Below are 23,604 nucleotides of genomic sequence, written 5' to 3' on the forward strand. Positions count from 1 at the left end.
GTTTTTGAGGTCATTTAGGTATAAGATCATGTCATCTGCAAATAGGGATAGTTTAATTTCTTCCTTCCCTGTGTGGATCCCTTTAATGTCCTTCTTTTGGCTTATTGCTCTAAGAATCCCAAAACTGTATTGAAGAGGAGTGGAGAGAGTGGGCATCCTTGCCTTGTTTCTGATTTTAGGGGAATTGGTTGTAGTTTTTCCCCATTTAGTATGATGTTGTCTGTTGGTCTGTCATATATGGCTTTTATTGTTTTAAATATTGTTCTTTCTATTCCTATTTTCTCCAGAGCTTTTAACGTGAATAGGTGTTGTATTTTATCAAAAGCCTTTTTTCACATCAATAATCATGTGGCTCTTGACCTTGACTCTGTTGATGTGATGGATTATGTATGTGATTGATTTACATATTTTAAACCATCCATGCATCTCTAGAATGAAGCCTACATGATCATAATGTATGATTTTTTAAATATGTTTCTGAATTCTATTGGCTAAAGTTTTAATGAGGAGCTTTATATCTGTGTTCATCAAGGAGATTGGTCTGTAGTTCTCGTTTTTTGTTGAATCTTTGCCTGGTTTGGGGATGAGTGTGATATTGGCTTCACAGAATGAGTTTGGGATTTCTCCCTCTGCTTCTATTTAATGGATGAGCTTGAGGAGTGTGGGTATTAGTTCCTCTCTAAAAGTCTTACAGAATTCTGTAGTGAATCTGTCTGGGCCTGGGCCTTTCTTTATTGGAAGACTTCTGATTGCTTTCTCTATCTCATTGTAAGTTATTGGGTTATTTAGTTTATTTATATCTTCTTGGTTCAATTTGGGCAATTATACTTCTGTAGAAATTCATTTCTGCTAAGTTTTCCTTCTTTAGTGAGTATCGATTCTAGAAATAGTTCTTTATGATCATTTGGATGTCTTGGATGTTTGTTGTAATGTTTCCTGTGGCATCCCTGATCTTATTGATTTGGGTCTCCTCTCTTGAATGTGTCTCATTTTAAATTTCCCTGTTGCTGTGATTTGTTACAAACAAGGGTTGTACCTCAGTCCTGTTGGTGCTGCTGTGACAAAATACTATAGGAGGCTAACCCCAGCAGTAAAGTCTGTGAAACTCTATGTATGTATGTATATATGTATGTATTTGCCAGTCCTGGAGCGTGAACTCAGGGCCTGGGCACTGTCCCTGATCATCTTTTGCTCAAGGCTAGCACTCTACCACTTGAGCCACAGTGCCACTTCCAGCTTTTTCTGTCTATGTGGTACTGAGAAATAAAACCCAGGGTTTCATGCATGCTAGGCAAACACTCTACCACTAAGCCACATTCCCAGCCCCATAAGACTCTTATCTGCAGTTAACAAGCAAAAAGTCACTAGTGGAGCTGTGGTTCAAGTGGTAGAGGGGACTGGTTATGTGGCCAGGCCCTGAGTTCAAACTCCTGGACTGGCACCATGCACACACACACACACACACACACACACACACACACACACACACACACACACACACACACATTGGTAGAGTGCTACCCTTGAGCAAAAAAAGCCAAAGGACAGCACCTAAGCCCTGAGTTCTGAGTTCAAGCCCTAGTCCTTGGACATGCATACATGCATACACACACACACACACACACACACACACACACACACACACACACACACACACAGAGGCACAGATAAAGTGAGTGGCTTATAAACAGTAGAAATCTGTTTCTTGAAGTTCTGGAGCTGGGGGAGTCAAGATGGGGGTGAGGATTAGGCCAGGTCTGGCCCTTCCCCCGGCTGTGCACTGCTGAGGTGTACTGTGTGTTCTCCCATGACAGAGCGAATTGGGGTCTCTCTTGGGTTTCTTTCATAAGGGCAAAGGGCCTCACCTCCCTGGCCTCCTCCCTTACTCCATTCTCCACCCTACCCCCCCCCCCCCGTAATATCATCACTGAGGGAGCCAGCATGTTACCATATAGATCTGGGGGTTGGCAGGCATTTTCCTGACCTCTTTGAGATTTGGTTCTACTTCTGCAGCACAGAGATGATAATCAATAAGCATCCTAAAGATCAATGTCATGCAGTGTGGCTTTCAGGTTTATTAGGGACCGCCCCCCCTCCCTTGAGTGTAAGGTACTCAGTGCAGATTAGAGACTCAGGAGGAAAATTCTAAGGAGGAAGCTGAAGTCTCAGGTCAGGGATGTCCGAAAGGGTGGGTGAGTGACTTGGTCTGCAGCCAATCTCAGGAGGGAAGTGAACAATCAAAGTTCTCATTGTTCCAGTCTCATCCTGGGACCTCCACCTCTGCCCGCCCCACCCCCCCAGCTCACCCCCCCATCCCCGCCCTTGTGGTCCAGGCTGCAAAGCTTACAGAATCACACACATGGGTGAGAATGCACTTGAGTGTTTACTAGGGAAAGGGGTGAGGGACAGAAGGCGGCTGTCACACTTTCTTGGTAACGCTTTTGGGGATGGCAAGCTCGTAGATCCGGGGGGATGCATGAGCCACCAGAGAGGCCGGGGAGACCCGGAAGGGGTTGTAGCCTTCGTTGAGATCCTTGCGGACCTTAGGCCGAGCCAGGGAGAGGATCCGCTCACTGGCCACTGCCTTCTTGGTGCCATTCAGGACCTCCCAGCGAGGACTGCGGTCAGGTATGCACTGTTCCCACTGGGCCTTGGGCACTAGCATGTAAGGAGAGGGACAAGCACGGGGCTCAGAGTTTCAGCCAAGCTCTAAGCCCTAGTGGGGATATCTGCACAAGAAGGACAGAACACAGCTAGGTCCTTCCACCCTGGAATATCATGTAGCACGAATAAGACAATGTTACCGTGTGAGAGGGCTTTGAGGACATCATGCTCAGTGAGGCACAAAAGGCCCCACAGGCCAAGCATGGGTGGCTCACACCTGTAGCTACTCAGGAGGCTGAGATCTGAGGATCACAGTTCAAAGTCAGCCCAGGCAGGAAAGTCTGTGAGACTCTTATCTCCAATTAACCACCAGGAAACTGGAAGTGGTGCTTGGCTCAAAGTAGGAGAGTGTTAACCTTGAGATGAAGAGCTCAGGAAGAGCATCCAGGCCCTGAGTTCAAGCCCCATGACTGACAAAAAAGAAAAAAAAAAAGGCCTGTGCTAGGGCTAGAGAGGACACTGGGTGACAGCTCACAGGGGGACTCAACTTCTTGTGGGGGTGAGAGAAGGTTTAAGAACTGAATAGTAGTGATGGTTGCACAATTCTAAGAAGGTGAAATTATCCAGGCACCGGTGGCTCAGGCCTGTAATCCTATCTATTCAGGAGGCTTAGATCTGAGAAATGCAGTTCAAAGCCATCCTGGCAGAAGAGTCCTTGAGACTCTTATCTCCAATGAACCACCAGAAACCCAGAAGTGGTGCTGTGGCTCAAGTGGTAGAGCTCTCGCCTTGAGCTGAAGAACTCAGGGACAGCTCAGGCCCAGAGTTCAAGCCCCACAACTTGGGGGGTGGGAGGTGGGGAGGGGGATGGAATTTTAAGGCCGGTCAGGTACCAGTGGCTCATGTTTATAATCCTAGCCTGAGATCTAATGATTGAGGTTGAAAAACAGCTCAGGGAAGGAAAGACTGTAAGACGCTTATCTCCAATTAACCAGCAAAACTTCCAAAGTGGAGCTGTGGTTCAAGTGATAGAGTGTCAGCCTTGAACAAAAAGGCCAAGCAAGAGCACACTAGACCCTGAGATTGAGTTCGAAGCCCAGTGTTGGCACAGAAACAAAGTAAATATATATATATATATATATATATATATATATATATATATATATATATATATATATATATATATATATATATGTTTTTTTTTTTCTTTAAAAGTCTGGTACCAGTGGTTCAGACCTGTAATTTTAGGAGACTGAGATCTAAGGATCACTGTTGGAAGCCAGCCCATGTGGAAAAGTCCACGAGAGTCTTAGCCTCTGATGAGCCACCCAAAAGCTGTAAGTGTATCTGTGGCTCAAGTGGTAAAGTACTAGCCTTGAGCAGAAAAGTTCAGGGACATGCCTAGGCCCTGAGTCCCAAACACACACACACACACACACACACACACACACACACACACACACACACACACACACACACACACACACACACACACACACACACACACACACACACACACACACACACACACACACACACACCAGTTTTGGCCCCAATGCAGACAGACAAGGGCACATGCCTAGGCCCTGAGTCCCAAACACACACACACACACACACACACACACACACACACACACACACACACACACACACACACACACACACACCAGTTTTGGCCCCAATGCAGACAGACAAGGGCACAAAGGCCATCCTCTTCTGGAGGGACAGCCTAGGCTCCTCAGAGGTCCATGGGGGAAGGGAAGGCCGAGCCCCTTTCCCTAGCTGGCAAACACCAGTCTGGAGGGACAGCCTAGGCTCCTCAGAGGTCCATGGGGGAAGGGAAGGCCGAGCCCCTTTCCCTAGCTGGCAAACACCAGTGGCCACCAGGTTTGACCAGTGCTCTACGACAAACACCTTGGACTGGGAAAGGGGCCTCAGTGCCCCCTAGGGGCAAGGAGGACCAACTGCCTTTGAACTTTGTTGTATGAGTGCTCTGTGCACTTGAATTCAGGGCCAGTTTCTCTGTCTCTGTCTGTGTCTGTCTGTCTGTCTGTCTGTCTGTCTGTCTGTCTGTCTGTCTGTCTGTCTGTCTCTCTCTCTCTCTCTCTCTCTCTCTCTCTCTCATTTCATTCAAGGCTGATACTCTACCACTTCAGCCACAGCTGAAGTGGTAGAGGATTTTGATGACTAACTGGAGATAAAAGTCTCATGAAGGGGCTGGGAAGGTGGCTCAGTGGTAGAGTGCTTGCCTTGCATGCCATGAGGCCCTGGGTTTGATTCCTCAGCACCACATAAGCAAAAAAAAAAAAAAAAAAAAAAAGTTAAAAAAAAAGTCTCATGAAGTTTTCTTTTTTTTTCTTTCTTTCATTTTTTTTTCTTTTTGCTAGTCCTGGGACTTGAACTCAGGACCTGGGCACTGTCCTTGAGCTCCTTTTGCTCAAGGCTAGCACCCTACCATTTGAGCCACAGCGCCACTTCCAGCTTTTTCTGTGTATGTGGTACTGAGGAATTGAACCCAGGGCTTCATGCATGCTAGGCAAGCACTCTACCACTAAGCCACATTCCCAGCCCCATCTCATAGACTTTTCTTGTCTGCATTGGCTTTGAACCGCAGTCCTCAGAATCTTAGTCTCCTGAGTAGCTAGAATTAGACAGGAGCCACTAGCACCTGGCTATATCTGGACTTTTCAACTCCGTGCATTACAGCCTTATTGATGGTGGTGACAACCTGCCACCCAGTGCCGTGAGAACTCGGGGGAGTGCAGCCACCCAGTCCACAGTACCACATGCCCTGCCTGTGTAGGGCTTGCCGTAGACTGGGGTGTGACTGAGTAGCAGGGCACAAGCTTGTATGCACAAGCCCTGGCTTCATCCCCAGAAATAGACATGTGCACGCACACGCGCGCGCACACACACACACACACACACACACAAAATCTCCCATGAATGAACACCTACTGTGGTGAATATTGGTGGTCAGCCAGGCAGGATTACAAGTCACCCAAAAGGTTAATAAAGCACACCTCTGAGTATGTCTGTGAAGGCATTTCCAGAGAAGATGGACAGGTGCAACCATGAATGAGATGCAAAGACCCTCCCTAAATGTGTATAGCACATTCCAATAGGCTGGGGATGCAGAGGAACAAAAGTGAAAGAGACAGGTGTACCGGCTCACACCTGTAATCCCAGCTACTCAGGTGGTAGAGATCAGAAGGATTGCACTTCAAAGTCAGCAGACCTCTAAAAATATTAGCGAGGTTCCCATCTCAACCATCTAGCTAGGCATGGTGACATGTACCTATGATCCCAACTAATCAGGAGGCCTGGGTCTGAGTTTAGCCCCAAGCAAAAAGAAGAAGCCTATCTGAAAAATAACTCAAGTGCACTAGACATTGATGAAAATGAACTAATCAACTCATGGATGGAGATGGGAGGGAGGGAATGGGAGAGAATGAGGGAACAGATGACACTACAAAAGGAAAAGTAGCTGGGCGCCAGTGACTCATGCCTGTAATCCTAGCTACTCAGAAGGCTGAGATTTGAGGATCGAGGTTCAAAGCCAGCCCAGGCAGGAAAGTCCATGAAACTCTTATCTCCAATAAACCACCAGAAAACAGGAAGTGGTGCTATGGCTCAAGTGGTAGAGTGCTAGCCTTAAGCTGAAGAGCTCAGGACAGTGCTCAGGCCGAGTTCAAGCCACATGACCCAACAACAACAACAAAAAGGAAATGTACTCATTACTTGACATATGTAAATGTAACCCCTCTGTATATCACCTCTGTAATAATAATAAGGTAAATTGATACATTTTTTTTAAAAAAAGAAAAATAAAGCAAAAACTGGGGGTGTGGCTCAAGCAGTAAAGCACCTGCCTACCAAACACAAGATCCTGAGTTCAAATTCTGGTACTACAAAAAAAATGTATAGAAAGGAAGCCAGCTAGTGTGTAATCTTCTCTGCCTGGGTGGATGTGACTCTCTGGTACTGCTATCCCTTGGGGACACCACTCTAGTCTGTTCAGCTTCTTGTTGGTCATGGGGCTTGAACTCAGGACCTGGATGCTGTCCCTGAGCTCTTTTGCTCCAGACTAGCATTTTATCACTGTGAGCCACAGTCCCACTTCCAGTTTTCTGGTGGTTCATTGGCAAGGAGAGTCTCATGGGGTTTCCTGTCTGGGCTGGCTTTGAACCTCGATTCTCAGATCTCAGCCTCTTAAAGTAGTTAGGACTACAGGCGTGAGCCATCAGTACTCAGCTTCCCTTAGTTGTTTGTTTAAGCAGATTTACACTCTCCAGAGAGCTCCCGGGCTTTCAGCCTAGGACCAGGGGCTCCATGACTGCTTCTGCATCTGGGGTTCTCAGGTTTATTCTGTTTGAATAGTAGGTGTTCTAGCTTCCCCATCTTCAATCATGTAAGTCAACCCAGGAAGTCACCTTTGATCACTCTGTGTGTGTGTGTGTGTGTGTGTGTGTGTGTGTGTGTGTGTGTGTATACATATATGTGTGTGTATATTCTACTGGTTCCGTTCTTCTAGAGAAAGAGACCCGTAATACACCTAGTGTTTGAAAATACAACCTCAAGCTGTTCTCAGCCAGTGGTGTGGCCATGTATTTATCTGTGCCCTGGACGTGGATGAGCGTAGATAGACCAATGTGATGTGTACCTCCACTCATGCTTCTTCTCATTTAACTCTCTTAATGAAGGGAAAGGAACAAGCCAGTGAATGAGTGGACAGGAGACCCTACAAGCACATTTAAAAGATAAGAGAGCCAGGCACTGGTGACTCATGCCTGTAATCCTTGCTACTCAGAAGGCTGAGATCTGAGGATGGCAGTGGGCAGGAAGAGTTTGTGAGACTCTTATCTCCAATTAACCAAAAAAGACAGAAGTAGTGCTGTGGCTTAAGTAGGAGAGCACTGGCCTTAAGCAAAAATGCTCAGAGATAGTACTCAGACCCCAAGTTCAAACTCCAGAACAGCGCGCGCACACGTGCACGCACACACACGCACACACACGCGCACACACACACACACACAGAGACAGAGACAGAGTAAGAAAGAGACAGACAGAGAGAGAAAGACAGAGACAGACAGAGAGAAGATAATATGCAAAACTGGGAAGGGGCTGGGAAGGTGGCTCAGTGGTAGAACGCTTGCCTTGCATGCATGAGGCCCTGGGTTCGATTCCTCAGCACCACATAAGCAAAAAGAAAAAAGCCGGAAGTGGCGCTGTGGCTCAAGTGGTAAAGTGCTAGCCTTGAGCTGAAGAGCTGAGGGACAGCGCCCAGGCCCAGAGTTCAGGCCCCACGACCGGACCCCCCCCCAAAAAAAAAAAACTGGGAAGAATCATTTCAGTGTGTTCTACACTAAAGGGATAAATAACCATCTTACATAAAGAGTAGGTCCAAACTCACTACCCCAAAACCCAGGACAGGAAGGACTATGGAAGGGATGAAGAAGAGCAAACCTACCAAGGGCCAAGAGCTGAGATGCACAGTGATATTTTTAGGCCTTTGGCCACTGGAGTTTGACTCACTGTAGGTCACCCATGATGAAAAGACACACAAACATATATCATTCATAAAAGGGTGAGTGCCATGGAGAAAGGACCCACAGATGGTGGCCAGCACCCAGAGATGAGCAAGTTCTGGAATGACACAGGGGCAAGGAGCCCTGGGATCACCAGACTTGGCTGGCTGCAATATAGAAGACTAGGGAGGTGCCTGGGGCTGGTGGCTCACACCTGGAATCCTCGCTACTCAGGAGACTGAGATCTGAGGTGGATCAAAGCCAGCTCAGCCAGGAAAGTCCATGAGACTTTTATCTCACATAAACTACTCAGAAAAAGCTGGAAGTGGCACTGTGGCTCAAGTGGTAGAGTGCTAACTTTGAGCAAAAGAAGCTCAGGGACAGTGCCCAGGCTCTGAGTTCAAGTCCCTGGACCTCCAATAAGTAAATAAATAACAGTGGATGTTATTTTTACTTTCTTTGTGTCAGTACTTGGACTTGAACTCAGGGCCTCAAACTCTTGCTTGGCTTCTTTGCCCAGGGTTGGTGCTCTACGCTCCATTTCTGGCTTTTTTTTTTTTTTTTTTTTTGGTGGTGGTTAATTGGAGATAAGAGTCTCACAGGACTGGGAATGTGGTTTAGTGGTAGAGTGCTTGTCTAGCAGGCATGAAGCCCTGGGATCCACTCCTCAGTACCACATACACAGAAAAAGCCAGAAGCGGTGCTGTAGTTTAAGTGATAGAGTGCTAGCCTTGAACAAAAGATCGAGGACAGTGCCCAGGCCCTGAGTTCAAGCCTCATAACTGGCAAAAAAAAAAAAAAAAAAAAGTGTCTCACAGACTTTCCTGCCTGGGCTGGCTTTGTACCTCAATCCTCAGATCTCAGCCTCCTGAGTAGCTAGGATGACAGGCCTAAGCCACCAACAGCCAGATCTTTCTTCTTTTCCTTCTACCTCCTCCTCCTCCTCTTCCCCTCCCTCTCCTTCTTCACCTTGAACCTCAAAGGCCTGGACACTCTCTCTGAGCTTTTGTGCTCAAGGCTAGCCCTCTACCACTTGAGCCACGACTCTTATTTCCAGCTTTTTGCTGGTTAATTGGACATCAGAGTCTCACAGACTTTCCTGTCCCAGGCTGGTTTCATACCTCAGCCCTCAGATCTCAGCCTTCAAATAGCTAGCATTACCGATAGACACGAGCCACCAGCACCCAGCTCTTACTTTCTTCTTCGAGCCTTTTCTAAACCTTTTCAAAATTCTCCACAACTAGCCCTTATCACGTTTGTCTTGTGAAGCAGAAGATGGAAACAAAGCAAACACAACTGCTCCATGCTGCCCTTCTCCCTTGGCCCTCTGCCCTGTTCTCACTCTGTTCCCTCCCACTGCCAGCCCCATCTCCTGCACCCACTTTCCTTGCTGGGGAATCACAGACAATGGCTTCTGCTGTGGGTTCACAGCCTCCAGTGTCTGCCTCTGTTCAGCGGAGGCTCTCCTGAGGGAGACAAAGTGTACCTAACTAATCTGAGGTTCAGGGAGGAGGTAAAGGAAGCAGGTGACACACATTTGGCAGAAGCAAGCCTGGCCCGTCTCCTGGCCTCAACCCCCATCTCTCCACACCCACAAAGACACTGTGGGAGCCAGCTCCCCCCTACCCCACCCCCCGTGGGTCTACTCACTGGCCAGCTGCAGAAGACGACGGTAGTTTGACACATGGGTCTTGGGTTTCGGCATGGGGTCCCACTCTTCCAAAACGGGGGCTGGGACCTTGGGCTTTGCTAAATGCAGGATCCGTTGGCTGGGGACTGCTGTCTGAGCTGCCCGGGACACCTGCAACACCTGGAAACAGAGATCCGTGGGGAAGAAGTGAAATGGCCCACAATCCCTTGCAGAGTTTAGAGCCAAAGATGCCCCGCCCCCAACCCTTGTCTCAAAGCAGCACTAACAAACAAACAGCAGCAGCTCAGCCAGCACCAGCGGTTCCTACCTATACTCCTAGCTACTCAGCAGGCTGAGATAGAAGAATCACAATTTGAAGCCAGCCCAGGCAGGAGAGTCTGTGAGACTTATCTCCAATTAGTCACCAAAAAAAGCAGAAAGTGGAGCTGTAGCTCAAGTGGCAGAGAGTGAGCCTTGAGCAAAAAAAGCTCAGAGACAGTGGCCAGGCCCTGAGTTCAAGCCCCAGGACACTCTCTCTCTCTCTCTCTCTCTCTCTCTCTCTCTCTCTCTCTCTCTCTCTCTCTCTCTCTCTCTCTCTCTCACACACACACACACACACACACACACACACAGATGCATTTAGCAAAAAGATTATATATAAAAAGTTCCTTTTTGTGGGACATCAATGGCTCATGCCTGTAATCCTAACTACTGAGAGGCTAAAGATCTGCTAGAGGCTGAGATCTGACAATTGTGATTTGAAACCAGCACAGGCTTGAACTCAGAGCCTAGGCACACTGTCCCTGAGCTTTTGTGCTCAAGGCTAGTGCTCTACCACTTGAGCCACAGCTCCACTTGTGGCTTGGTGGTAGTTAATTGGAAATGAGAGTCTCACAAACTTTCCTGACCAGGCTGGCTTTGAACCTTGACCCTCAGATCTCAGCCTCCTGACTAGACAGGATGACAGGCGTGAGCCATCAGCTCAGCCTGTTGCCTTCTTGTCGCCTAACCTGGATGCTTCAAAGTGTTCTCTGTCACCGTACCCACTGTCTGGGCCTGCGCAAGGCAAGTGACAAGCTCCACCTACCTCAGACATGTCCATGTTCCAAATATTAGTACGGATCTTGGGGACTGCCAGTTCCTTCAGCCGATCGGTGGGGTGGTATTCCAATGTGGGCCGAGGGATGGGCCAGATGGGCGTAGTCCTAGGGAGCATCCACAGTTTAGGTTAATCACCAGCCTGTCCCAGGGGATGGGGGTGGAGCGTCAGTGAGCCTTTGTGCATGTGTGTATCCATTACTGAGCCTGTTTCTAGAATAATGGGAGTCTAAGAATTTGCCGGGGGGGGGGGGGGGTGATGAAAATGTCTCTAAGAGTAAGCCAGGCACCAGTGGCTCACGCCTGTAATCCTAGCTACTTGAGAGGCTGAGATCTGTGGATTTCCAGTTCGAAGCCAGCTCAGGCAAGGAAGTCTGTGAAACTCTTACCTCCAATTAACCACCAAAAAGCCAGAAGTAGCCCTGTGGCTCAACTGGTAGAGTCCCTACCCTTGAGCAGAGAAAGCTCAGGGACAGTGCCAAGACAGTTCAAGGCTGGCATAAAAATCAAACAAAATTAAAAAAAAAATCAGCATGACTAGTAGAAGTGTCTCTGTCCATAGGAGACCACTGTAAATTCAGAGACATGGTATAGATGCCTTTCCACACGCGTGTGTGTGCATCGCCACCTTTTCTGTTCATCTCGGTATCTTAGGCTGAGCACAGGTAATTCTGACCCCATGTGTAGCCAGTGATGGTGGATTCAGATTTCTGCGTGTACAGCTACTCAGAACACACGAGTAAGGACAGCTTGGGACTCCTGCCAGCTGGCCTGCCATGTTTATAAGCTATGTACAGCCTCAGTTGGGCCATTGCGAGAGTCAGCCTCACCAGTACCAGTACAGTAAGATTTGCTTTTCATATCTGTGAGAGAAAAACTGTCTTTTCTATCAAAGTGTGTTGCTTAAAAGTTCCTGCTTTGCCAGGCACCAGCGGTTCACACCTGTAATCCTCGCTACTAAAAAGGCTGACATCTGAGGATCATGGTTCAAAGCCAATCTGCACAGGAAAGTCCGTGAGACTCTTATCTCCAATTAACTACCAGAAAACCAGAAGTGGAGCTGTGGTTCAAAGTGGTAGAACACTAGCCTTGAGCAAAAAGAGCTCAGGGATAATGCCCAGGTCCTGAGTTCAAGCCCCAGGACACACACACACACACACACACACACACACACACACACAAAAGAGGTCTGGGTGCTAGTCGCTCACACCTGTAATCCTAGCTACCCATGAGGCTGAGATCTAAGAATCTCAGTTCAATGCAGCCCAGGCAGAAAAGTCCATAAGACTCTTATCTCTCTAATAAACTATTCACAAAATGCCAGAAGTGTCACTATGGCTCAAGTGGCAGAATGCTTGTCTTGAGCAAAAGCAACTCAGGGACAGTGCCCAGGCCCTGAGCTCAAGCCTCAAGATAGGCAAAAGAAAAAAAAAAAAAGCAGAAGGTATGGGTATATTTTGAGATTATCTGTGTATTGTTAATCCTATACATTTTACCCTAGTCAAACTAGCCAATCCTGAGAAGATTGTGAACCTGAGCTCAACCAATCAGAGCAAAGGGGCGGAGCCTTCTGCATAAAGTGATAAATAGGGAAGCAGCCAGCCTGCTCTGGGTGCTTGCTTGCTTGCTTGCTTGCTTCCCAGATTTCTGGCTGATGATGCATATTTTACCTTGCTGAGACAATTCTTTATTTTCCTGTCTATCGTGACTCCAGTAGTTCTAAGCCTCATAGATCAGGTCTCAGTCTCCTGAAGCTAGGATTACAGGCATGAGCCACAGGTGCCTGGCTTCAGTGATGTTATTGAATATTTCCTTACTTGCATAAAGATGGGAAGTTTGTGTGTGCATAGCTCCAAAGACCACTTTCACATGCATGCGAGGTGAGAGAGAGCCACCAGCCATGTGTCCTGAAATCGGAGCATAAGGTAACTGCTCATCCTGCCATTTTTATCTTTAAGTCAACAGAATTGTGGGGCTTGAAGAGGCTTTTTGTTTTATTTTGTTTTGGCAAATGCTAGGGCTTGAACGCGGGACCTGGGTGCCATCCCTGAGCTTCTTTCACTCAAGGCTAATATTTTACCACTTGAGCCACAGCCCCACTTCTAACTTAATTGGAGATAAGAGTCTCACAGACTTTCCTGTCCAGGCTTGGGAACTGTGATCCTCAGATCTCAACCTCCAGAGCAGCTAGGATTACAGGCATGAGATGAGCTACTGGCACCCGGCTTGTGATGCTGCTATTTGAGCTCTCATTCTCGCAGATGCCTGCTGGGCTTCTTGTGTATGCAATCTCTGTAAGCCCCAGTTTGTAGGTGGGGTTAGAGTCACAGGGCAAGAGCTCCTCAGGCCATCATCTAGGAGCCCAGGTGATCCTAGGATCTAGACTCTCTCTGGCCGATCCAATCCAGGGAAGGGAGAAACAGGAAACACTTCCTTGCCCACCATGCAGCACCTGCTCAGCCCTCCTCCCTCACCTGTTGTTGCTATAATACTCCAAGTAGAACCTCCTGGGCCTCGACAGTTCCTCCACTCGTGGGGACACAGCTAACGGAAGAGAAAATGACCCAATTGCCACCGTGATGCTGGGCCCTAGCATGAACCACCTGCCCATCCCAGGGTCTCTGCGTGCTCTGCTCTGTTGACCGTAGACCTAGGCAGGAGGCACGGGCTGAAGACACTGCAGATGCCTCTCAGTACCAGACACATGGCAGACAAGTGGGCTCTGCTGCTCTGGGGTGGGGACAGCAGGCTTGAGGGCTCTCAGGACAGGTCTGAGCGGCTGGAGCTACAGCCCAGCTTATGCCTCCTTTCTAGCAATCAGCATGGACACTGGGAAACTGGATTTAGGTCTGAAGTGTGTGTGAGTCTAGGGTTTCCAGTGTTCAGGGAATCATTGGAATTGCAGGTGAGAGCTTGCACCATTACTCCTCTCCAAAGATGAGCTCTTTGGGATCTTTGGCTTTCTCTTTCTCTCTTTCTCTTTCTCTTTCTCTTTCTTTCTTTCTTTCTCTCTCTCTTTCTTTTGTTCTTTCTTTTTGTTTTGTTTTGTTTTTTTGTCGATCGTGGGCCTGAACTCTGGGCTTGGGCTCTGTCCCTCAGCTCTTCAGCTCAAGGTTAACGCTCTACCACTTGAGCCACAGTGTCACTTCCGGCCTTTTCTGCTTATGTGGTGCTGAGGAATCGAACCCAGGGCTTCATGCATGCAAGGCAAGCACTCTACCACTAAGTCACCTTCCCAACCCCCCCCCTCTCTCTTTCTGATGTTGGGTATTTAATTTGGGGCTCTACGCTTGCTAGACAAGCTCACTACTACAGAAAGCATGTCTTCAGCCCTTTGTCTTCTGAACAGTATCTTCCAATTCTGCCTACGCTGTCCTTAGGTTTGGATCCTTCTACCTCCACTTCCAGAGTGGCTGAGATTACAGGCATTCCCCCACCATGCCTGGCACATTACGGTGTTTCATTAAAGGGAGCCACACCCTCAGAGCAGGGTAGAACCTCTCTTTGTCAATCAAACACTGCTCCCTGGAGATCCTATCCTGTGCCCCTTACACCAGAACTATCTCCGAGGGCTTGGGCTACTCAGGCAATCCAGTCCCTAAAATGGATCAGGGAGAAGAGCCCCCCACCCCCCAGGGGGTCGATCAGAGTAGGGAGGGAAGTGGTTGCCCCTGCTTTGTCTCTGACCCCAGGAAGCCAGGTGCCCAGCACACCACACGGAGATGGAGGCCATCTGGGCTGCCCGGAAATCACCCTACTTACTGGGTACCGTGATGGTCAGAGTGGTATCCTTAAGGAATCGCTCAGTCCAGTACACGGAGGGCCTGGAATACAGCCGGATGGCTCAGAGCAAGGCAAGTAGAGGCCAGAGCCTGCGCCCAGCTGCAGAGGGGAACCTGGGAACGCCTCCCCCACCCCACCCCCCAGCAGACAGGAAGTCCGCGGCCTGGGGAGAACGGAGGGAGAAAGTGGAAGAGCAAGAGGGTCCAGTCAGGGAGGGGAGACACCATAGAACATCTGGAGCTGGCCACTGGTTCAGAGATAGGGGCAGCTGGAACAAGAGAACCCAGATTTCTCAGGGAGCAGCGACTGCCAACGTTGAGAAGAGAGAAGAAATGAGAGCTCTGGGCCCACCCGCCCACCCCTCCCCCCTCCCCCAGTGCCTGAGAGGAAGAGGATGGTGGCTTCAGTGCAGCCTGGGAGGAGGCATTCACGGAGGGGGACAGGACCACCCCCCAACTCACCATTACAGGCAGAACTGTAATGTAATGTCATCTTGCGTGGGGGAAATCCAGGTATAGCCCTTACAACAGCACCCCGGCCTGCGGGGAGACAGGGACCCAGGCCCTGCCTTTGGCTCTGGGTGCCTGACTTGCTCCCCATTTCCTCTTTGTTCTTTGGACACCACCCAGAGGGCACCCAAGGGTCACCTTGTCCCTGGGTCCCCACTTCCAGTGTGCTGGCCTCTCCCAGAAACCCCTTCACTGTCTAGGCTTCCTGACCTGATGGTGAGGGCGAAGGTGTCCATGGTGGGGAGGGTGGGGGGCCAGTGGGGTCAGGAAGGCTGGGGAAGGAGATGAAGGGGTCCCCTCCACACTCAGACTGGCTCCTCTCACCTGTCTGTAACACTTTGCCAGTTGGTCTTGGGCCTTGACAACTCATAGAGCCGTGATTGTCTCCTGTTTCTGGGCCTGGAGAGACTGACGGACTTATCCGTGATGGTCAGCTGACTGTGGGAGAGTTCCTTGTTGGGGGGGGGGCCTGGTCCACACCCCCCAAGGTATCTGGACCCTCAGAGAACTCTCAGGCCTTGCTCAAACATCTTTCCTCGGTCCTGAGCCATGAAACCCACCGCTATCTAATCCTGGCCTGAAATGGGGTTTTCAGATGCTGGGGTATCGGCTTCCTCCCCACACCCAATCGTCCCCCACCCCTCCACCGAGCGCCCACCTCGTCTCAGGAATGTCATCCTCCCTATCCTGCCCCAGGGCCTTTATGAGGCTCTGGACGTCTGGCAGCAGGTCCTCCTGAACCATCTCCTCCTTGGTGATGGACCCATGCTGGGTCCCCAGCTCCACCCCATCAGGGCTCTGGGTCCGGGGCTCCGAGAGCCACTGGCTCTCACTGAACGCACTCGGCGACTCCACAGGGGCATCCTCCGACTTCGTTGACTGTGAGGTGGTGTCTGTGGGCAGACTCAGCTGGCACTCTCCCATGGACAGGGTCCCCTGGGAACCCTCAGCCCTGCTCCCTGACATCCCAAACATATCTGAGCTCACCACGGCAACGGGAGAATGGCCCTCCCCGGCCCTGGGTTCTATCAGCCTCATTCCAAGCCCGAAGTGGAATGTGGCTGTCAGGTGGGATGGGGCAATATGCAGTTCCGTCCTTCCTTCCTTCCTTCGTTCCCTCCTTCCTTCCTTCCTTCCCTCCCTCCCTCCTTCCTTCCCTCCCTCCCTCCTTCCTTCCTTCCTTCCTTCCTCCCTCCTTCCTTCCTTCCTTCCTTCCCTCCTTCCTTCCTCCCTCCTTCCTTCCTTCTTCCCTTCCTTCCTCTCCCTCCCTCCTTCCTTCCTCCCTCCTTCCTTCCTTCTTCCCTTCCTCTCCCTCCCTCCTTCCCTCCCTCCCTCCTTCCCTCCTTCCTTCCCTCCTTCCTTCCTTCCCTCCCTCCTTCCCTCCTTCCTTCCTCCCTCCTTCCTTCCTTCCCTTCTTCCCTCCTTCCTTCCTCCCTCCTTCCTTCCTTCCTTATCTCTTTCTTCCCTCTCCCTCTCCCTGTTCCTCTCCATCCCCCCCCCTCAGATTTTTCTGGTAATGTGTGCTGGTCCCAGGGCTTACCTGAATGCTCTCCCTTAGCTAGAAAGGCCTTCTTGCTCAAGACTGAGGCTCTACCAGTTGAGCAATTTCTTCACTTCTGGTTTTTCTGCTGGCTAATTGTAGATTTGGATTTGTCTGTCTGGGCTGGCTTCGAACCTCCAGCCTTAGATCTGAAACGCTTGAATAGCTGGGGCTATAGGTATGAGCCAATGGTGGCCAGCATGATTCGTCTTACATCTTCTCATGTCAGGAAATGACAGCAAATAGATTCAGGATTTGAAGTCAAAATGAACATTTTAAAACTTACAGAAAAAAAAAAAAAAAAAACTAAAGGAGCCAGCCTGGCTCACACCTGTAATACTAGCTACTCAGGAGGCTGAAATCTGAGGATCGTGCTTCGAAGCCAGCCCAGGTAAGAAAGTCCGTGAGACTCTTATCTTCAATTAACTACCAGAAAACCCTAGCGGAGCTGTGGCTTAAGTGGTAGAGTGCTAGCCTTGGGCAAAAACTCCGGGATAGTGCTCAGGCCCAGCCATGAGTTCAAGCCCCACGACTGACAAAAAGAACAATAGACAATATGAACTGGGAGAGAGTGAATGAAGGAAGGAGTGACATTGTCTAAAAAGAAATGTACTCAAGCCAGGCACAGGTGACTCATGCCTATAATCCTAGCTACTCAGGAGGCCAAGATCTGAGGATCACAATTTGAAGCCAGCCTGGATAGAAAAGTCCCCTTGAGACTCTTATCTCCAGTTAGCTATTCAAAACTTGAAAGTGGGGCTGGGAAGGTGGCTCAGTGGTAGAATACTTGCCTTGCATGCATGAGGTCCTGGGTTCAATTCCTCAGCACCACATAAGCAGAAAAAGCTGGAAGTGGCGCTGTGGCTCAAGTGGTAGAGTGCTAGCCATGAGCTGAAGAGCTGAGGGACAGCGCCCAGGCCCAGAGTTCAGGCCCACAACCAAAAAAAAAAAAAAAAAAAAAAAAAACCCTGAAAATGGCACTGTGGCTCAAGTGGTAGTGTGCTAGCCTTGAGCACAAAGAAGTTCAGGGACAATGCACAGGCCCTGAGTTCAAGCCCCACAACCAACCAAAAAAAAATGTACTCATTACCTGACTTATGAAATGGTAAACGCTCTGTACATCACCTTAACAGCAACAACAACAATAATAACAATAAAAAGATGAGATGGTGAGCTCCATACCAAGAAATTTGGACAGGTTGGAAAACAACTGATATCTCACAAGGTTGAGTACTTTATGCCTAGCCCTGAGTGGGTTCCCTCCTGGACTGTCCCTGGCACCGCAGGGACCTGGGGATGGCTTAGAGCAATGCCATGTGTGTGGGCAACACATGACTCTCAGGGCCTGCTGGAAGGGGAGCACTAGGCAGCAGTGAACCAGAAGAGGTTCATCTGCATGGTAGCGTGTTGGAGTCATTGGGAGCTGACAGTAAAGCTCAAAGGTCATCTTGACCCCTGTGCTCGCTTAAAGGCACGCACAAGGAACTGGCTTACTTAAAAGACACCAAGTGCCCAGGATTGCTTTGCTGTGTCTGTTTTAAATTTTCCTTGTTTTTCTGGACTATAGTAGAGTGGCCTGAGTGTGGGGGCCCATGAGGATGCACCGAGCAGCATGTGTGGAACTCCCAATACCCAGGCTGCTCCCATACTCTGAAGAGGATGACCTTACAGGATACTGACTTTTATATATGCCCAGGAATTAATTGAACTGCTTCGGCCATTTCTAACTGTAGCAGGGCTGATGCTTATTACTGTGCTAGGTGGGGATGTGAGGTAACTGGGATGGGCTCTTGGATCATGCACGAGGGCCCTCCCTATCCTTGTCTGGAGAATCTCGCCCCCCAGAATTGCCTCGAACCCCCTGCATGGCCAATGCTATTCTTACCAATGTAATCCTGTTAAAACAACCTTTACAGAGGAGGGAAAAGGATAACTAACTGGGAGGTGGGTCTGCAGGTGGCTCGGTGGTAGAGTGCTTGCCTTGCATGCCTGAGGCCCTGGGTTCAATTCCTCAGCACCACATAAGCAGAAAAAAGCTGGAAGTGGCGCTGTGGCTCAAGTGGTAGAGCACTAGCCTTGAGCTGAAGAGCTGAGGGACAGTGCCCAAGCCCAGAGTTCGGGCCCCACGACTGGCAAAAAAAAAAAAAGGGGGAATCTGTAGAGCACATGGGCAGCAAAGATGGCACTGAGAGGGAGTTGAGTGGACAGAGCCCGATTTGCTTTACGTTCAGTGCATAACCAGCCCGTGGACGCTTAGGTGCATGATAGGGTGTGACCTTGACAGTGATTGGTTCCTCTTCCTCCCCTGCCATGCCACCCGCTCTTTTTTGCTTTAAAAAAGGCTTGCTCTGTGTTAATAAAGGAGTTTTCCTGCTTGACTTGACTCCCCGCTCCGTCTGATTGTCTCCCGGGCTGAGGGAGGCTGGGAACGGGCAAGCGGACACACTTACCTTTCCTTGGACCAGTAGCATAGATCCAGCTCAGTAATACAGAAGGAGCAGGCCCATGGTCTCAGAGAGCTTTGACTTTCAGCCAGACAGATGGTGAGAACAGTTCCCAAGAGGTGGAAGGGCTTCACAGGGCGGCGCATGCGCAGGTAGAAGCCCTGACACTGGCGGGGAGGGGTTTCCTGCCACCTCCTCCAGGCAGCTGGGATGTGGGAAGGGCTCAAGCCTGCTGGAAAGAGGTGTCAGCAGTATGTACTAATGAAAACTACTTTACAGTGAGCTAACCCATGCTCTTGTAATAAAGATGGGGTCGGAGGCATGGTTCAACTGGTAGAACATCTGTTTAGCAAGTGCAAGGCCCTGAGTTCAAACCTCAGCATTTCCCCTCCTCCAAAAGAAGACTAGAGTGGTCAAATGGCAACAAAGATCTAGGATGGTGGGGGAAGTGATGGCTGGGGTCCCGATGCAGAGCTGAGAAGGAGCGGGTGTGGGCCCTGCGTGATGGCTTGGGTCTGAAATGCTCCCCCTCCCCCACCAAGGGCTTATGTGTGGGAGTCTTGGTCCCTTGTGCGGCGGTGTTCAGAGTTAAGGCTTCCAGGAAGTGCTTGTGACCTGGAGTTTTATTTGGCTATTGCTCAAGGTGGGCAGAGCCTGCTCAAATCACAGCCCTCTGGCCTTGCAGCTGGCAGGGTCACAGCACGGCAGCAGACAGCTCCTGCTAGTGTTACAGGGTTGTCTAGAGATAGATGATAGATAGATAGATAGATAGATAGATAGATAGATAGATAGATAGATAGATAGATAGATAGATAGATAGATAATCGAGGGATAGATCTATCATATCTTTCTTCCTCCTTCCTCCTCCCTCGCCCTTGCCCTCTCCTCCTTCCTCTCCCTCTCTGTCTCTGAGTCTAAGGGGTTTTGATACCCTGAACTGCGCTCACATTGGTCGCTGCTATGCAAATGAGGTATAAGACAACTGGCCAATCAGAGAAGACCTGCTGAGTCACCAGTGAGTCTGCAGACCTGAAACTGTAGTCCTCAATTAGGTCCGCCTCCTACCTCACCCCCCCCCCCAACTAAGACTGAGAGAGGAACTAGAAAGGATGAAAGCAGACATTGTATTCCCCTCAGCTGGGATTTCCAAAACAGTCTAGCACTTTCTATGGTCTGGTCTCAGCTCACTAAGACAGCAATGCATTCCACGGCAAGATGTTATGGAGGGGCAGGGGCAGCCTGGGCCCTGATTTATCTACAGAACCTTCTAGCTTTTTAATTGCTTTTGCCCCCATTCTCTTGGATGCAACCACTGATAGATGGGTGATCTGATGCGATCTCTTTGAGGTGGAAGTAGTGTTGGGAGACGTGGGCCATGGGGGACAGGGGCTTGAAGGATTCTCTCACCCACTCTTGCTCTTTCTCTCCCCTTCCTGGCTCCCCCTCCCCACTGTCCCTGTCCCCTCCCCCCTCCTCAGCACCAAGCTCCACCCCACCCCACTCACCTCAGGCTCAAAGCTCCAGGGCCAACTGAACACAGACAGAGCAAAACCTCCCAAACCAGAGCAAACCTTTCCTCCTCTAAGCTGTTTTTCTCAGTTCTTCTGTGATAGCTAACAAGTGTTCCTCACCTGTTGATAAGCAGACCGCTCTGCACACTGAATTCAGAGCCCCCAAATTTCACCCTGAGCAGAGGATGGAGGAGCAGGTCAAGGAAGAGGAAGGAGAGGGAGAGGAGAAGAGAGAGGAGGAGGGGGGAGGAGAGAAAAGGGAGGAAGAGGAAGGAGAAGGGGAAAAGGAGGAAGAGGCAGAGGAGGAAAGCCTGCGAGATTGTGTGTGTGTGTGTGTGTGTGTGTGTGTGTGTGTGTGTGTGTGTGTGTGTGTGTACCTGTCCTGGGGCTTGAACTCTAGGCTTGGGCACTATCTCTGAGCTCCTTTTTTGCTAAAGGCTAGCACTTTAGCACTTGAGCCACAGTGCTACTTCTATTTTTTTGTTGTGATTCATTGGAGAGAAGTCTCTCAGACTTTTCTACCCAGGCTGGCTTTGAACCACAATCCTCAAATCTCAGCATCCTAAGTAGCTAGGATTACAGGCGTGAGCCAGCAGCACCTGGCTGTGGGGGAGGGGGTTGCGAATTTGAGGGAGGCCGAAGCAGTGTGCAAAATTCTGGAGAAAAACAGAAGTAGATGCAATGCCTATCATGACCACAAGGTGATGCCCTGCTCCAGGTCACAGGAGTCTCCATCAGAGACTTGCCGGTGGACCCACTGTCTCTGTCCTATTATACTGAGGATAGCTGAGCTCAGATAGGCAAAGCAGGGCGCTGGTGGTTGCACAGCAGGGAACTTAAACTCCCTCCAGTTGGGCTGTATTTGCAAAGAAAATGCATAGCAAAAACTCAAGGAAGCCAGAATGGACGGCAAAAGCCTTCTGGGTCTCAATTCCTCCGGGATTCCAGACACTGTGCACTCAGTAACCTTCCACAACTTCCACATTGTGCATAGGCCAGGCCAGACGCTGGCTGTTCACACCTGTAAATCCTAGCTACTCAGGAGGCTGAGATCTGAGGATCACACTTTGAAGCCAGCCATGAGACTCTTACCTCCAATGAACCACCAAGAAGCCAGAAATGGAGCTGTGGCTCAAGTAGTAGAGCACTAGCCTTGAATGAAAAATCTCAGGGACAGTCCCCAGGCCCTGAATTCAAGCCCAGGATTGGCACACACCAGCAAACAAATCTCCTTGGAACCATGCCCTGGTGGCTCAGGCTTTATAATCCTAGCTACAAGAGTCTGAGATCTGTGAATCGAGGTTCAGAGCTAACCCAAAGAGACAAATGTGAGAGATTCCTACCTCCAATTAACCGGCAAAAAGGCGGAAGTAGAGCTGTGGCTCAAGTGGTAGAGCACCATCCTTAAGTTAAAAAAGCTAAGGGACAGTGCCCAGGTTCTAAGTTGAAGCCTCAGTACTGGTACGCGCATGCGCGTGCGCACACACACACACACACACACACACACACACACACACACACACACACACACACACACACACACACAAGTTGGACCTTTTCCAGTGCTCTCTTGTTTGGAAACAGCAGGCTCAGTCTGGTGGTGGCCATGAAACCAAACCTTTCTTCTTCCCAGTTGTCCACACACCTTTCTGGCTGGGCTGCTGTTCTTGGAAACAGGGCAAGCATCCCAGGAAAGTGGGGAGCATCCTGAGGTTTTCCCAACCCGGTGGGGGGAGGGGCAGGGGATGGCCGGCCAGTGGCTGTCTTTTCCCAAACCCCTGGACCCCCCAATGCTCAACTGCCCCTGAGCAAGGTGAAGGCTGTGTCCACCTGTTCCTCCCTCCTCCCAGGTCTTTGTGGGGTGAGGGAGGGGGGACTGGGAACTGCCCAGGTGTCTCCCCCCCCCCCCAGGCACAAAATCACTGTGTGCTTCCTGGGGAGGCCGGGGCCTCTGGGGAGGGGGAGGGGGAGGAGGCAGAGCCCAGCGTCTGTGGCCGTTCAAGGCGCAGTCGGGTTCCTATGGAGATGCCCAGAGCGGAACTCGGAGGAGAGCTAGGCTGCGGGCCACACGCCCTGCACAGCGCTCCCCCAGAGGAGACTAAATTAAGTCCTTCAGGTGTGGGGGGGGGAGGGAAAATGAGCTGGGAGTTGAGTCAGCCCCGGGGAGGTGGGAGGGGCGGGGAGCTGAGGAAGATGGGGGGGCTCAGTCCCCCTGCCCCCACCCCAGCCCAGCCACTCAGCAGGGAAGAAGGAAAAGATGCCAAGATGCCTCAGAGATGGGGGGGGTGAGGAGCCTGGCTGCTTGGCGCTGTCAGCACCCCCCTCTGTTTTGTTCATACGCAGTCTGCAGCCTGAACAAAGCGTGGACATTTGGGATTTTCTCTGTCCCCCACTCCTCCACCCAGGAGCACCCCAGCCAAGACTGCTGCCCACACCCTCCACATAGGTCTCAGGGGAGGAGGGCTCAGGCTCCGTCTCAGGGGATCCTATGCCCCTCCCCCACCCCCAAGTGGTCATGAGCCCCTGTCCTGCTGCTGGAGCCCTGGGACGCTACCCACTCCCCTTTGTAGGGAGAAGTCAGTTCCAGAAGCTGGGGTCCCTCAGCTCACCGTGCCCGGTGAAGACAGAGATTAAACACATATGTTGGGGGGGGGTTGTTTGTTTGTTTGTGTCTGTCATGAGACTTGAACTCAGGGCCTGGGCACTGTCCCTGAGCTGCTTTTGCTCGAGGCTAGCACTCTACCACTTGAGCCACATCCAGCTTTTTCTGTGTCTGTGGTTTTGAGGAATGGAACCCAGGGCTTCATGCAGGCTAGGCAAGCACGCTACCACTGAGCCACCTTCCCAGTCCATTTATTTTTCTATCTATCTATTCTGGTGTTTGAACTCAGAGCCTGTGCGCTGTCCCCCAGCCATTCCACTCAAGATTGGTGCTCTACCCCTTGAGCTTGTTCATT

At 50.3% G+C, this 23,604-nt stretch overlaps 1 protein-coding gene across 2 annotated transcripts; it reads right to left on the bottom strand.

The window, feature by feature from the left end:
* Nucleotides 1–2,379: 2,379 nt before the first annotated feature.
* Nucleotides 2,380–16,119, bottom strand: Spmap2 (sperm microtubule associated protein 2). Of its 2 annotated transcripts, XM_070007926.1 has the most exons (7): nt 15,811–16,119; nt 15,477–15,590; nt 14,623–14,684; nt 13,335–13,404; nt 10,850–10,967; nt 9,783–9,942; nt 2,380–2,658 (listed from the first exon to the last, which is right to left on the bottom strand). In XM_070007926.1, the coding sequence occupies exons 1-7, from the start codon at nt 16,116–16,118 to the stop codon at nt 2,420–2,422; spliced, it is 1,071 nt and encodes a 356-aa protein (XP_069864027.1). In that variant the 5' UTR covers nt 16,119; the 3' UTR covers nt 2,380–2,419. The 2 variants fall into 2 exon arrangements, with proteins under 2 accessions (XP_069864027.1, XP_069864028.1); XM_070007927.1 differs by lacking the exons at nt 13,335–13,404; nt 14,623–14,684.
* Nucleotides 16,120–23,604: the final 7,485 nt, after the last annotated feature.

Source organism: Dipodomys merriami, unplaced genomic scaffold (assembly GCF_024711535.1).
Source record: "Dipodomys merriami isolate MVZ:Mamm:240054 unplaced genomic scaffold, mDipMer1.0.p SCAF_70, whole genome shotgun sequence".
In the NCBI taxonomy this organism is placed as follows: Eukaryota; Metazoa; Chordata; class Mammalia; order Rodentia; family Heteromyidae; genus Dipodomys; species Dipodomys merriami.